This window comes from Penicillium macrosclerotiorum, assembly GCF_028827735.1.
Source record: "Penicillium macrosclerotiorum strain IBT 26536 chromosome Unknown utg000002l_segment0_segment0, whole genome shotgun sequence".
NCBI classification, from domain to species: Eukaryota; Fungi; Ascomycota; class Eurotiomycetes; order Eurotiales; family Aspergillaceae; genus Penicillium; species Penicillium macrosclerotiorum.
The window spans coordinates 4,354,814-4,369,928 of NW_026643082.1; the positions used below are offsets into that span (position 1 = coordinate 4,354,814).

Below are 15,115 nucleotides of genomic sequence, written 5' to 3' on the forward strand. Positions count from 1 at the left end.
TTAATATATCTACTGCATCTGGAGGATATTTTTGTTTATATGAACTCCTGCTTGGTTCTTTCGGCAGGTTTTTATTCAACCATATTAAGTATCAAGGTACTCCGAGTTCAACAGGGTGTTAGATAGAGTACATCATATTTACTATATTCAGGCTCACCTCCCTCACTAATGCCATCACAGGCAATGAAACTTCCATCTTCCATAGCATAGTCTCGCTTCTTCCCTCTCCTGCCTCTAGCCCTTCGAAAGATGACGACCAAGTTGTATAGAAGATGGGTCGAAATTGTTTTGTTTAGCAGTCTTGCATTGCGGCTGAACTGGAAGATTTGATTGGTGCTTAGCTGAGACCACGGGTATGTCAGGCGCTCGGGGGAACAAGGGAGATCTATGGAGCATTCTTCATCTGGTTGGCTTGTTTGAATGTAAAAAGATAAGAGAACGTGAATTTCATAAAGCATCGCTTTGACATGCAGAGTATATACAAGTTATTTTGACACTACTATATGTTACCGGACCCGATGGAGCTAAACTAGAGATTCCAGACTTCTTATGAACCCTAACCCTGAAACCCTGTCTATTACCATCCCGTCCCAATATCGCTACTAATAACAGCCATCTCTCCCTTACAAAGACACAATAGATTGCCATCCGCCTGGACCTTACACAATGACAGCCCCGCGCTATTGAGCCAGTCTCGCGGGATGAAAAAGTGTCTCGTCACCCCAGCCTCTGATGCCCCACCGGATTGGAGTCCCAGCTGCACTGTGCACACCCATAGAGCGGAGTCAAGGAAGACGAGACGGCCGTCTGCTAGAAGCACCACTGGCTCCTCCATACATTCGCTAATATGAGGCGGGAAAGGGACAGTGCTTATTGTGCCAGACGAGGATGGGGCGCTGCTATCGTTGTATATCACGGAGGTGTCCAGGAGCAGATAGTTCCAGAGCCTGCCATGCTCGGTCTCCTCTATGGTGACAATAATTTGCATTTCCTGGGAGTATGACTGCACGAGTACCTCCAATGCCACGGAGGACTTGGGTTTAGACTGATTATCGGCACGTTCACAGGCAAGGTCGTGCGAGAGGGTGCATTTGATATCGAGAGTATCCCAGGAGAGTGCAATCACTCCATTCACTGTGAATCCCAATACGATGTCTGGGTCTGTTGGGTGGTTGGTCCATTGTGCAGGCTGATCTGTGGGGCTAATCTCTTTCTCAGAAACGATGCTTCCGTCTGCGATACGGAGGACCTGGAGTCTCTCTACACCACAGACTAGCAGTCGCTCGGATTTACCGTCAAACAGAAGCTGTCTAATCAGACCGCGCTTGATAGATTTTGTCTCGGCAAATACATTTTGTATGGAGGCTTTATCGGGCGCTGAGAAATCGATGCTTTTGACTGCGACTCGCCCATTCAATAGGCAGTAAGCAATATACTCGCCATCCTGACCCATGGCGAGATGGTTCACATCCACTCCAAAGTAAGAATGTAGGATGGGGTGCCTGTACTTGCCCTCTATGTTGTAAAGCTCGATAGTTCCGTCATCCGTGGCATAAGCGAATATATTTTGGTTATTCATGCAAGTCGCCACTGCTGTGATCGGCGGCTTAGAGTCATCATGAGCTTCAGACGCAGGCAGTGAAATGATAGAGTTGCCTTTATCGTCATGCTCCGACACAATGCTTCCATTCCGTCTTCGTTCGGAGCTCGTAACACTCTCGTTGTCATCGGAGGGATCCAAGCTTGTGTCGACGGCCCGAAGCAAACAGCTCGGCTCCCATACATTACAGCAAGATCCTCGCAGATCGTAGAGTCTGCGGCTGTCCGGACTAAAAGCAATATCTTTGATGATATCATCAGATGTCAGCTTGTACATCTGGACCATTTGTGAGTAGTCGTAGATCTTGATTGAGCCTTTGACGTCGCTGGTCGCGAAGACAAGTCCGTTGCGGCTACACTGTATCTCCGATGGTGTAGCATCTAACTCCTGCTTAACCTCCTCATAGCTGTCATCTATTGGGCCCCATTTGAAGATGTTACCGTCGCGATAGATTCCCAGGACTTGGCCATTGAACGGATGCCAAGCTACGCGGTTCACACCGGTCCAAGTTAAGTTCGTTGTTTGTCCTTGTTTCTTTTTACGCCTGCACCTTGCAATCACTTCTGGGGGGTCAAGACTCCAGACAGCTAGAGGAAAACCTCGATATGCGACAGCAAGCTGTGTACAGTCCGGGTTGAAATCAACCGATGATGGGGAATTGATAAAAGCTCCTTCAGGCAGTGAGGTTTCCTCAAGAAGAGCCGAATCGAATCCAACCCAAGTTGGGCTCTCATCATCAAAGTTAAGTCGATAGACACGGCGGAGATCAGTGGCAATGATGAGGAATGATTCCTCTTGCCCAAATTTTATGCTCAATGGCCTTTCCCGCCGAGGATTTTCGACCTGGGCGACGATACTCCGATCACTAACTCTCCATACATAGGTGCTGTTTAGACAATAGCACACCAATAGCGAGCCAGAAGGACTAAAAGAGATAGAACATATTGGCTCGCCGGGGTTGAACGTGGAGAGCTCCTCGAAGATGACGAGACTCCACAACTGAATCCGGCCGTTTGGCGAATCGTTCGCAACAGCAAGGTAATCTGCGGAAACTGCAATGTGTAGTGCAGAATCGGAACCAGGATTCGAGATCCGAGCAAGACAGTCATCCCAATCTCCATTGGATATACCCGAGACGGATATTGTGGCGGATGACTTGTTCGCGTACTTTTGGTAAATCATCGAGTTCTTGGGACTCAGGGGAGGAATGTATTTATAGATGGCATCGGGGTCATCGATGAGATGACTGCCAAATTTGGCAGTCATCTTCAAGAGATCCGCAGCCCATGACTCTATCAATGACAATTCTGGCAGACGAAGAAGTGGTGGCTCTTTGACGGCGTCGAGCTTTCGTCGTTGTCTGACGAAGCTCATGAGATGCGAGGATACTGTCACTAGATGTGAAAGATGTCCGGTGATGGCTAGGTACTGAATCCATGGCAAGGGGAAAGTACCACTGAAGAATTTAACAAGGGTCTCGAGTACCCTGTCAGACTCAACAGAAGAGCGAGTCAGGTGAAGGTCCCAAGAGACAGAGGCATAAGAGAGGAACAGCGGGGCCTTGCGTTGTCGGATCTTTGTTCGCAGGGATAGGTCACAAAGGAAGTTGAGACATTGATGAAAAAGATCTTCATTCACCTCGTGCGCCTCAAGCGAAAATGGGAGCTTGGTGCAAGTCCTGAGATATTCTCGTGCTGTTTGGTGGACCAAGACAACACGATTACTGGCGTTGATGACCACAAATTGGCCACAAATCTCGCTGATTGTATGTTTGAGGTCTATAACTGCGTGGAGCTCCGAAGCATAGGGTTCCATAAGCTCTTCGACTGTCACCGGTCTGGTGGAGTACATGGCCCAAGAAAGTAGTATTTTGCAAAGGATAGTATTCTCCTCTCGGTCAACTCTCGCAATGGCCTCAGTCATACCATGATAAAGTTTGTCCATGCCATCTGGCGTGGCCTCAAGCACCTCTTTGACTTCATCCTGCCGATGACAATTGACGACCATTTTGAGAATGAGACTGGCCCATAGAAAGTTTCCTTGCGAGCGAGTTGTAATTTCCTCAATTGTTTGCTGCTTGAATTCTTCGAATCCTGAATTCGTCAAGAAATATTCCATTTCGTCAGCAGCAGCAAGACGGATATCCTCCAAGTTATCTGTCAAGGCAACCTCTATGATGGTAAATTTTCTTCTTGCTTTTTGAATGACTTGGTTGATGTTGGAAAGTGGTCGGCTGAAGAAGAGGATACGTAGATTGCTTTTGGACATGTCAATAGTTGAGATCAGATCGATGAAAGTTCTGCTCGATTCCGACTCATCCAATCCATCAATGACCAAATGCATCTCTGTGCCGATGGCTGAAAGTCTGGAAGCAAAGATATTCCTCCAAACAGTCCATGCATCGGCTTCGTCGACCTTTATACCTGACTTTCGGACGTCGGTCAAAGCAAGCCGATACGAGTCATCTTCGAGCGCAATTTGATAGGCCACAGAGCGAAGCATAGCACCAAGGGACCGTTTCTGGACATCGCCTGCCTTGAAAAACCAGTATACACAGTTCTTTTGGTACATCTGCAGAGTTTCAATCACAAATGAGCATTGTACCGACTTCCCACTTCCTGGGGCGGCGTGTATCCAGAGGGTATGGGGTATTTCTGAATCCAGCCAATCTGCAAACTCAGGTTTCTGGAGAAGATGCTGGCATGTTCCTGCTTTCCGCGTAGATCGAAGCAGTGATAAGTCTTCCTCTGGCAACCCTGTCACCCCCAGCCACTTTTGGATTGCTTCGAGGCCTTTCTCCGCCTCGTCTTCACGCGTGTTCGAAAGTCTGAACTGGTTGACTATGCTGCGAATAGCGCCTCGCACAGATTTGTAATTTGGATCATCTGGGCTAGAGAATTTGACCACATCGTGGTGATTCGCCATAAGAGGTTCTGGGGTCTCGTTATGATAACCTAACAACGATGTGTGCTTTTCTAGAAGCATTACATTCATCGGTCCGACCGGTGTCGTGAGGGTCTCGTAGAAAGAGAAGATCTGCAGCTTTTCCGCGTGATGACGAAACGTGTCGTTTAACTCGTCAATAGTGGTGCTTCCCTGCGTCAACTCCTTGACGTACTCTTTTGGCGAGTGCCCGAAAATGGAACTGGCGAGAATTCGATGCAGGGTCTCTGCGAGGTCAACACCTCGATGGGGGTGGCCATGAAAAGCACGGCTTTGATACTAGATGTGATTTTGCGGTATTGTTCGTTGAGATGTCCATAAATGTCTAACCACGCAAGTTAGCAGTCGTATCAACAGAAAATTTCATGAAGAAGGGAAACATCGGCCGAGCCTTCTCCAGTTTTGGTTACCTACAAGCTTTTTTGAAGACGAGACCTCCCATGGAGTGCGCGACTACAATAATAGGGACTTGACCCATCCTTTCATTCCCTTCTTCGTCATATTTCATATGAAATAAAAGGTCATTGGCGAAGTCACCGATCGTCAAAGAGGCCTGCTCCTTCTTTGCGGCAAAATTTGCGTTATACCCAAATGTCAGGATGCGAGCTGTGGACAAATCTGGTTCTTCCGGTAACCACTTCTTGGGCCAGAATAGCTCCAGGTCTCGGTTCTTACACCACGTCCGGATACTGGTGCCCCCAAGGCCATGGATGAAGAGGATATCCACCGTCCGGTATTTCGATTCCGGAGAGTGGAGGACGGTCAGACCCATGGGGTCATCTCGGCGGTCCTGTAAGCGGCGCTGTTGATGCTCCACGGAGGCCGATGGGAAAAGTTCTCTTTGAACATTGGAAATCTCGCTCAACTGGGATCCCCGTCTCGATGGGACGATGGGCTTGCGAACGTCTAACAACCCATTTGTATCCGAATTCCGTCTTCGGTTAAGGAAAGTGAGTTGAGGAGAGGTGAATATTGGTGTGATCTGGTCCTGACTCTCGGAAGTTGAGCTGGTTGCATCATCCAAGTCCTCGGATCGAGTATTTTGCACGGGCTGTTTTGATTTCAGCCGTTTCCACTGTTTCAACGGCGGTCATAAGCGTTAGCATGCACGCAAAAAGATGGGTTCTTCGTATCGTATCCGTGCGATGAAGGGAGATCAAGTGCAAAAACTATATAGTCTCTCTTGACAAAGCTGCGTCATCCCAGTAGCGTCTCGGCGACATGGAGAGATTAAGCTTCTGCATGCCGCTTGGCGCTCTGTTCTTGAGAGGCCTGGAGATTGTCATGGGAGCAAAAAGGGCACTTTAACATACCATTTCGACGTCAACCGGTAGACACCGCCGTTCCACAGGATCGATGCGCGAGACTCATGGGATTTTTGGATGGAGAGCTGAAGGTCTGAGAAGCAGTGGGTTAGGGTTGGCAAGCGACCGCGAAAACTTGAGTGATCGCAAAGGCGCCTAGTAGCCTGTGCTCGGCCATATTTTGGCGCCATGGCTGACGATACAGGAGCGTTTGTCACGAAGCCTTGCACATCATCCGCTCAAATGTTGGTATCCATCGCATATGTACTGAGGACCAGCAAGTATGAACGGGCTCACCCGTCCCTTTGTCGTTGGCGGTACGGGCGGGATGAAATGGGGGTCTCCCGGGTCTTGGTGGAGTCATCCAACAGCTATAGATCACGGCGACTGGACGACTGCAACAGGCACACTTTGCTTCGCCTGAGAATCGTCGGCATTACAGGACTAGCAGGCCCCTCCGCCTGGCCCCTCTAGCCCCTCGGCCCCTCCACCCTGTTGGTTCGCCGGGCGCCTGGACAAACAACTCGCACTATGCAGCGTCACATCAATAGATTTCGTCCTCGATGTTGGTTGGCGTCTTGGATTGACTTAGCGCCTATTCATTGAATTTCACTATTGTCGAGGACTCGCCCTCACGTCTTCCTTGCCATCTTCCTTTTCCCCCATCATAGCTTTTAACCAACCAGAACGACTAGCACAGTGGTGACTAGCCACGCACGAACTCAGTTATTGAGGTTCAGCATCAAGTGCTGTGGGGCTTCTGAAAATATTGAGACTTTCATAAACATTTGCCTTGCTTAAATCGGTGTCTTCTCGTCAAGTTCATCATGGGTTCGATCACAACCGCCCCGGGGAGCATGGAGGTGATCCCCGTGTCGGTAGGGACATTGGCATTGGACCCCGCAGTAATCAAGGGTTTGTTGGTTGGCCTATTTTATTCAAAACGCGCGATTGCTAACTTCGATGAGCGGCTAGCTCTCGCCGAGGGTCAAGAAGTCCTGTCTGCAGAGAGGTATGGAAATTCTGCCTGGGCATCGACTGCAAGAGTCACAGCCAAAAATCGCGATGGCACGCTACACGATTACTTCCTGAAGGTCGGTAGACAAGCGAACTACCATAAACTTCATTTGGCCAGTTTGACTGACATTCGTAGATCGTGAAAGGAGAACTCGCCGAGCCGCGAGTGCTAGGGGAATTCTCCTGTATGTCTGAGTTGCACAAGACCATGCCTTCTATTGTCCCTACACCGCGCGGCTGGGGCAAATGTCAAGATTCCAAGGAATACTTCTTTCTCTGTGACTATGTGGAGATCGATCACCGTCAGCCAAACCCCGTGAAGCTGGCGGAAGGTATTTCGGAGCTTCATCGAACCAGCGTCTCTCCGACTGGTCAGTTCGGCTTCCACGTTACCCCTTACGATGGCAAGCTTCCGCTCGTGACCGAGTGGGATAGCAATTGGGTATCCTTTTACAGAAAGCTACTGGAAGGCGTGTACAAGCTTGATATTCAAGCAAACGGACACTGGACGAAGCTAGACAACGCCATGAAAATCATTTTAGAGAAGGTAGTCCCTCAGCTTCTTGGTCGCCTGTATGAAGAAGATCGAACCGTCAAGCCATGCTTGATTCACGGTGATTTGTGGGAGGAGAACATCGGCACGGATCCTCGAACAGGGAACATCTATATCTTCGACTCGTGCGCATACTATGCCCATCATGAGATGGCAATCGGGATGTGGCGAGTCGATCATCACCACATGAAAGCGAAAGAATACCGCAATGAGTATTTCAAACGATTCGAGCCAGATGAGCCGGTTGATGAGTACGACGACCGGAACCGGTTATACTGCCTCAAGGAAAAGATCATGTACTCTGCACACGTTCCTGGGACCAAAGCGAGGGAACAGGCACTAGAAGACATGCAGTACTTGATCGAGAAGTTTGTCAACCCTGAATGATTAATTGTGCAATAGAGTTACTTCTGTAGATATCATTTAATACGGATTGTTAGCTTTTACCCGAAAGGACTCGGAATAGATGTCCATAGCACTCCCACGGTGCTCAGACCGAATTTCAAATCTGTCTCCCAGATAACATGATATCAGATTCGTTACTAGTAGTAAGTTTAATTTTCAATCATTAAGCTGCGAGCTACCTGAAAGATATTACAACCTGTCATAGAGTTCTTGTACGCTTGACACTCCTGGCCAGATCAAAATATTTTCTGTGGACATTTCCTCCAACGGCGCTTAGAATTATCGGCAGCTCCGTCCTGTTCTAAGAGTGTGACGGTATAGACCAGGACCATATTGCAATATCGGGCTAGCGCCTATTTTCTGCCCCATATCTGATCGACATATCCCTGAGATCGCGCCGAACGGACAACCTGCAATACCCCGCGGCAAGTTAGGTCTATGAAAATACACCACCAGTTCAGCCAGTCTTTGGACGAGATTTCTGGAGAATCATGGGGTTGAAACTCCTGAGTTTACGACACAAATCAGTAACCGGTCAAGATAATGATCACGATACTGGGCTTGGCTCACCCCATCGTGACCTAGAGACTTCGGATGCAGACGAACGCGGACAAGTGATGATAGCTTCAGACGAGCCCTTGCCCTACTCCGCGTTCACCACCACACAGAAAAGATGGATTATCACTCTTGTTGCCTTTGCCGGCTGGTTCTCCTCCCTGAGTAGTTTTATCTACTTCCCGGCAATTCCTTCTATTGCCTCGGACTTACACATTACTACCGAAAGGGTGAACTTGACCGTAACGGCCTACTTAATTATGTCGGGTATTTTCCCATCTCTTGTTGGCAATGCTGCTGATACCATGGGTCGAAGACCGGTATTCATCGTGACACTGGCGGTCTATGTCGCGGCTAATGTCGGTCTAGCTTTGCAATCCTCGTTTGGTCTGCTTTTCTTCTTGAGAATGGTTCAGAGTGCGGGTATTTCAGGTTCATATTCTGTCACGTATGGTGTTTTGGGAGATTTATTCACTCCTGCTGAGCGGGGAGGATATTCGGGACTCATATCCTTTATTCTTAATACGCCACCAAGCGTTGGCCCCGTAATCAGCGGACTTCTGCTCCAAAGATGGGGCTGGAGATCAATCTTTTGGTTTCTTGCCGCAATCTCACCCTGTTGTCTTGCTGCGATTCTTCTTTTCTTGCCGGAGACGTCTAGGCATGTTGTTGGAAATGGCAACATAGCCCCAACGGGGATCAATCGAGTCTTCTTCCCATGTCTAACTCCCTCGAAATTAACGACCGAGCGTCCATCACCTACTTCGAAAGCAAGATCTTGTCCGATTCCTAAGCCATGGACCACCCTTTCTATTCTTACCCACCCAAGTACTGCAATTGTCGTTGGCTCTGTCGGGGTGTACTACACTATATACACGTGCATTCAAGCATCTTTATCGAGCCTGTTTGGGCAAATATACCACACCTCAGGCTTGGTTTCGGGCTTGACATATCTGCCCTTCGGCGTAGGATGTGCGATAAGCGCCTTTGCCACTGGTGAGTACAGAATCTATTATATGTCATCCGTTTTTATTTTTACTGAATTTTTAACCTCTAGGTAAACTTCTTGATATTGAATATCGATCCACGGCCTCTAGATACAACATCCAGGTGGATAAGTCGAAAGATCATGATCTGACATCTTTTCCAGTTGAAGAAGCTCGCCTACGAATTATCAATTACTTTCTTCTTGTATGTTGCCTGTTGATAATTGGTTATGGCTGGTCTCTTCAATACCAGGCAGTGAGTACCACTCACCATCACGGAAAAATATCTCCCTCTTGAGCATTTCTAACGGTTACAAAGCATATGGCGGTGCCTCTTGTTCTCCAGTTCTTCATCGGGCTTACAATACAGACCGTTTTCACATCTATGAGCACCCTTCTCGTTGACCTTCATCCTGACTGTCCCTCCACAGCCCAGGCAGCAAGTAATTTTGTTCGATGTGAGATGTCTGCGGGCATGCTTGCTCTATTGGATATACTTGTCGCAAAACTTCACCCTGGCTGGTGTTTTGTCTTTTTTTCAGCCCTTGCCCTTGTCTCTATGCCATTGCTTTATGTTTTACAAACCAAAGGTATGGCCTGGCGTCAGAAAAGATCCAGACTGGCTAGTACGGCCTCAGTGGAGGAATCGAGAAACGAGACAATCACAACAGAGATCAACCGGGGAGAAAAAAGAAGCCCTAAGATTTAACAACAAATTATCCATTTATTCATTTCTTTCATTTCCTGTCACTCTGCCCCTTCCACTCGTTTTGACATCATCAATCGGGTTTTAAAGGGAATTGCTTTTGTTGAGTGATTTGCACATGGCGGATTTCCTTAGGAAGCTTTGCGACGGTGATATTCATCAGACAGGCGCTTCTTGTCGGAGTAAAAGTTGTAAATAGCAGGTCTGTGGCAATCATAGAAACTTCTGAGATGTGAAAAAAAGAACTGTGGCCCCTTTCATAGTATTTTGGGCCTTATAATGCTTGTTTTGAATAAACTTGCTCCGAACTTGGTCTCCAAATCCCCCCCCCGCAATCGCGGCCAGGCCGTGTTTTGGTTTGTGGAGCCACGACTTTTCTTTCCGCTGCAGCTCCGCCGAGGACTGTCGTCGTCGAATTCCTTGACTTGACACCCAACATATTGCGCCACTCGGTTCCCAAGCTCTTTGGTAAATAGGCCGCATCCTTGCGCACTGCGAACAGACCTTTACAGCTATAGCTGCACTTGATTGCCCGTTCCGTGTCAGTGCCGCAACAAACACATACATGCATACTCGAGCTCGGTCGCAGTTCCATAACCAGGAGTGAAGAGGTAGTCAGGAGACCATCTCACCACCTGACTCCCTACATAAACTGTCACCAACTGTGCTGCTATTCTAGTCGCCCAGCACCACAATGTTATCCCTTCCATTCCTCACCCCTCGCGACGTGAGTCCCAGCTCAGCCACGCTCCTCCCAATCGTCGCATCGAACATCCTCTAACAGATACATACAGTCCCACGAGCTTTGGTTCGGAAGCGCCGAATCATACCGATCCTCAACGCCGCAACAGCCCGGCCCCGATGCAGCCTTGAACCAACCCTCCCGCCGCAATGGCCCCAACGCCGCCACTCAGCGCGCCTTTATGCCCTCTCGCTCCCCAGCAAATAGCCTCGCCTCTCTCCTCGCCGAGGAACGCGCGCTGAGTGCGCGGAAACAGAACATCGCCATGTTCGGCTATTCCTGGATCCGGCCGGCCGGGTGCGCGAAGACCATGCTTGGGATGAAAGAAGAGGAAGCGGAGCGAGAAGAGGCGCTGGCTGCGGCGGCGGCGGAGATGGGCGCTGTCGATACGGAAGGCATGATGGATGATGATCTGGGAATGGCCCAGGGCGAGGGCGAGGAGGAAGAGGGCATGGAACGGGATTTGGACGATGACATTCCGGACGCGGACGTGGATGTTGAAGGCGAAGGGCTTATTGAGGAAGGGGAGGAGGGGCTGGAGGGGGATGATATTGGGGACGAGGAGGGGTATATGGAGCGGGATCTAGACGATGACATCCCCGAGGGTTATGCGGACGATGATTTCGACGAGGAAGGGTTGTACGAGGACGGGGACTTTGATAATCATCCTGATCTCGATGCAGACATTCCCGAAGCCGAGGACGGAGACGGCATGACGGAGGGCATGAGCCGTGACCTGGACGGAGATATCCCCGAGGCTGCAGAAGATGGATCCGAGCAAGAAGAAGAGTGGCAGCATACAGATACTGAGGAGGAACTGGACGACGACGATGATGATGAGGTTATGCGAACACGCTTCACGGAGAACTTCAGAACCAGCACGCCTAACAGTCGTGGCGGACTACCGCCACCTCTACTTCGACGCGAGCGTGAGACTGAAGCTCAGCGCCGGTTCCTCCAACGATGGAGCGGCGGCGGGGATGCCTTTGATTCGAGTAGTATGATGTTCGAAGAAGATGATCTTCGTGCCTCAATTACAAGCCAAAGCAGTCGACGAAGTGGTTTTGGTCGACAATATCCTCGACGAGTTGGTGCTCCACGAGATAGCCTCAATTGAGGTTGAACATACTCCAAGTTCCTACTATGAAAGAAGATGCGGATCACTACTACACGAAGAGTTTGCATTTGATTACAGGCGTCTCAGGGGCATACGTGGATTGGTGGCATGTATTAAATGGCGTTTAGGGTTTAACATAATATGCAAGATACTCATGGCGATGGAGAGTATACTGCATGTCGTTCACTCTTTATTTTTGACCAATTCGAATCCTGCTGCAAGAGAAGAGCCACTCATGCGCTGCGCTCTATGAGCAGTCACTTTATCAGATGTCTACTGTAGGCGTTTAAAGTATGGATCGGGGTGGACGATGGGCACTGCAAAGGTCTAATATTTATAGAATAATCCCAAAACCGCTTCAAGATGTAAAAGAGTCGAAAAGCACGATATTCTATCCGGCGCGAGCACTTGGCATAGGCCCGCGCTACCTATTGATTAAAGTTCACGGTGATTCATGTACTTATACATCCACGAAGGCCACCAAGTCAAATCTCCAGTCAATTTGGGATAGGCGAAACATGGCAGCTATGATCCACAAAGACGAAGAGGTATTCGACATTGTATGAAAGATGAATAATAAAAAGAGAGAAACAAATTGCAACCAAAGGTTTCCAAAGAAAAACGCCATGACACCGTAGCCAGAAAAGCCATGCTCTTACTAGAAAACTTGTATGTATGTGCGCCCAAAACGCGAAGGCGAAGCCAGAGGGAGATGGACCTCGCTCGACTTCGAAGGTAGAAATAAAGAAGAGGAGATTGAGGACGACGCTTCAGAGTGTACCAAGAGGTATAGGGTATAGTGTTGCTCTGCCAATTAAAAGAGCCACACGTAGAAGAATAAAAGGAATACCGCGAAAAAGAATCCAAGCCACACCCTCCAGCCGACGCCGGTGCGCTCAGCCATGCGAAGCATGCGGTTCATGTTTCCTCTGATTCGGACACGAGTGTTTTCAAAGGAACTCTCCAGATTCTCAAGGTGTGTGGTATCTCTGATTTCGTCGCCGATTGCAAGGGTGATCTAGAAAGAATCTTGGGTGAGTCGGCGGGCTCTTTGAGATAATACGGTTTATGTGGTGTTCGTAGCATGAAAGAAGCTTACATCCTTGAGCATCTTTACTTTGGCAGTAATCCCTTCCACCTCTGTGTCGTTCTGAGATTCAAGAGACGACAGAACAGCATCCGAGTAATGGCCCCTAAGGTGGATGTTAAATTCAGTCACGACAAAAGAGCTCAACACGTCGCGCTGCTCTTAAACATACTTCTTATCGGGAGTCGCGCTCCGGTAATTCACCCCTCCAGCACTGCCATTGCCATAACTATTGCCAGCTGGGCCGGAGTACCCTCCATATCCGTATCCGCCGGCCGGAGCAGGCGACCTGCTGGCCGGGCGAGAGTCACCACCGTATGAGTCGAAAAGGGACGATCCAGCACGAGCATCACGCTGGCGTGGAAATCTATATTGTAATATAATGTTAATCTAGGAATAATTCGAATTGATTTGGCCGGAGGCAGGCCACCAAGAAAAGGAGATCAGAAGACGATACCGTGAAGCCATGACAGTCGTAGGTAAAGCGGTTCAAGGACGAACCGCGGTTGACTGAGAGGCGCGTCAATCAAAAAGTAATCTCGGGATCTGTTCAAGAGCAGTGTAAAAACATTGCGCGATGCTGAAATTCCAAGATTTCCACGATATTTGCGTGGTTGGCTCTCTTGGATGCTTGCGGAGGCCAAAACCACCAGGTGGCCAAAGCGTATGTCCGCTTCCCGAGGCAGTTGCACGTGATGGGACCAGCCTATGTTTACAATCGCCAGTGCTTAGACTCTGGGAGAAGGAACTTGTTCGCTTTGGCGCAAGCGATTATTACGTATTTTGAACCAAGTGTTCATCAGGACTGGGTTTGCGCGCAAAAAGGCGCAGCTGGTCGCGCGCTCCGCGTCTTCTGGCGCATCGGCGCAACCCACCCTATACCTCCTAAGCAATAATATCCAGAAGTCTACAACTAGCGATTGTTACAGAACTCAATACAGCCCGCGCGCACGGTCATACTTTGAAGAAGCAAGTGGATGGATTTGACATAGATTCAAATATGAAAGGAGAAAAAAAAATTGGGAAGCGAGTTTCGTTGGTTCATCGTCATCATCTTGCCCTAGTTTTGGCGTCCTCGAACCAGAGCGTATGGGCTCGAAAGACAGGGCAGAGAACCTCCCATCAACCGGTAGCGCCGAGTGTCCAAAGCCATTTCCGTATCTTCAGAGCTTTGTCGTTATAACCAGCCGTTTAATCGCGCATCTGGTTGTCGTCCTCGGCGGCTTGGTAGTCCTCATCATCGTCCTCGTCATCCTCCATCTCATCCTGATTCTGGATTCGTACATCTTCCCAGTTAATGTTCTTGCCGCGTGTGCGGCGACCGCCTGAGATGATGTTGTCCTCAGAGATGGGCTCGAGGTTGTCACCGTCCTCGTCATCGTCTGTCACAGAACCAGATTAGTATTGGTTGGAAAGGTTGGACTGTAAGGATCGGATTTGTGATTATCAGATCAATTAGAGATGGAGCTTTCTATGCCGGCACCACAAGCAGTCGCGAGGGTCAGAGGAGGACAAGGAATCCTCGCGATGAGGGGTAACGCACCGTTGTTGTCAGCCTATAAATGTGGAGGAATTAGCTTTCAATCTTGAAGGGTGGGTGAAAATTGAGGCTTTCAATACCATCTCAGCCTCGCTCTCCGAGTCGCTTTCATCCTCATCCATGCTCAGATCGTGGGTGGGGTCCTGGGCTTTGCCCTTGCCCTTCTCCGCGAAAGCGGCATCGGGAGCATTGGCGGCGGGGTCGTTGGTAGTCGCGTAGTCACCCATGGTGAATATGTGTGAGAGTGTGTTGGGGTGTTGTGGCGGAGGAAGGGGGGTGGGATTGGAGGAGAGTGAGAGAGGAAAGGAAGATTTGGAAGAGACGGTCTGCGAGGCAAGGTGTAGCTCTCCAACCAAAACAACCTGCAACAGTAAGGGACGCCGAGCCCCCGTGATGTGATTCGCCCTCGGGCGGTGGAGACCCCGTGACGGGTCGAGCCCTGAGGCATCGATGTTTGCCTAGATCTGGACGGGATTCATGCGGTCGATGCACATGCATAAGCGCAACAATAGAACCACTCAAGGGGTCAGCCTAGAAAGGGTGTTTCAAATGTTTTCTTC

At 49.3% G+C, this 15,115-nt stretch overlaps 6 protein-coding genes across 6 annotated transcripts; 3 read left to right on the forward strand and 3 right to left on the reverse strand.

Moving 5' to 3' along the window:
* Window positions 1-577: 577 nt before the first annotated feature.
* On the reverse strand, window positions 578-5,859 carry N7462_002710 (Eisosome protein 1; the record flags this gene model as incomplete). The annotated part of the gene is made up of 4 exons (XM_057074436.1): window positions 578-4,745; window positions 4,784-4,868; window positions 4,958-5,618; window positions 5,857-5,859. The coding sequence occupies 4 exons, from the start codon at window positions 5,857-5,859 to the stop codon at window positions 578-580; spliced, it is 4,917 nt and encodes a 1,638-aa protein (XP_056938077.1).
* Window positions 5,860-6,674: 815 nt separating this feature from the next.
* On the forward strand, window positions 6,675-7,804 carry N7462_002711 (uncharacterized protein; the record flags this gene model as incomplete). Its single annotated transcript, XM_057074437.1, has 2 exons — window positions 6,675-6,941; window positions 7,001-7,804. The coding sequence occupies 2 exons, from the start codon at window positions 6,675-6,677 to the stop codon at window positions 7,802-7,804; spliced, it is 1,071 nt and encodes a 356-aa protein (XP_056938078.1).
* A 509-nt stretch (window positions 7,805-8,313) lies between these two features.
* On the forward strand, window positions 8,314-9,661 carry N7462_002712 (uncharacterized protein; the record flags this gene model as incomplete). Its single annotated transcript, XM_057074438.1, has 2 exons — window positions 8,314-9,373; window positions 9,435-9,661. 2 exons carry the CDS (start codon window positions 8,314-8,316, stop codon window positions 9,659-9,661), a joined length of 1,287 nt encoding a protein of 428 aa, XP_056938079.1.
* Window positions 9,662-10,763: 1,102 nt separating this feature from the next.
* On the forward strand, window positions 10,764-11,928 carry N7462_002713 (uncharacterized protein; the record flags this gene model as incomplete). Its single annotated transcript, XM_057074439.1, has 2 exons — window positions 10,764-10,796; window positions 10,864-11,928. The coding sequence occupies 2 exons, from the start codon at window positions 10,764-10,766 to the stop codon at window positions 11,926-11,928; spliced, it is 1,098 nt and encodes a 365-aa protein (XP_056938080.1).
* An 814-nt stretch (window positions 11,929-12,742) lies between these two features.
* On the reverse strand, window positions 12,743-13,483 carry N7462_002714 (SNARE domain- containing protein; the record flags this gene model as incomplete). The annotated part of the gene is made up of 4 exons (XM_057074440.1): window positions 12,743-12,946; window positions 13,028-13,121; window positions 13,188-13,382; window positions 13,473-13,483. 4 exons carry the CDS (start codon window positions 13,481-13,483, stop codon window positions 12,743-12,745), a joined length of 504 nt encoding a protein of 167 aa, XP_056938081.1.
* Window positions 13,484-14,206: 723 nt separating this feature from the next.
* N7462_002715 (histone H2A.Z-specific chaperone CHZ1) lies at window positions 14,207-14,782 on the reverse strand (the record flags this gene model as incomplete). The annotated part of the gene is made up of 3 exons (XM_057074441.1): window positions 14,207-14,397; window positions 14,559-14,571; window positions 14,636-14,782. 3 exons carry the CDS (start codon window positions 14,780-14,782, stop codon window positions 14,207-14,209), a joined length of 351 nt encoding a protein of 116 aa, XP_056938082.1.
* Between the last annotated feature and the right edge of the window lie 333 nt (window positions 14,783-15,115).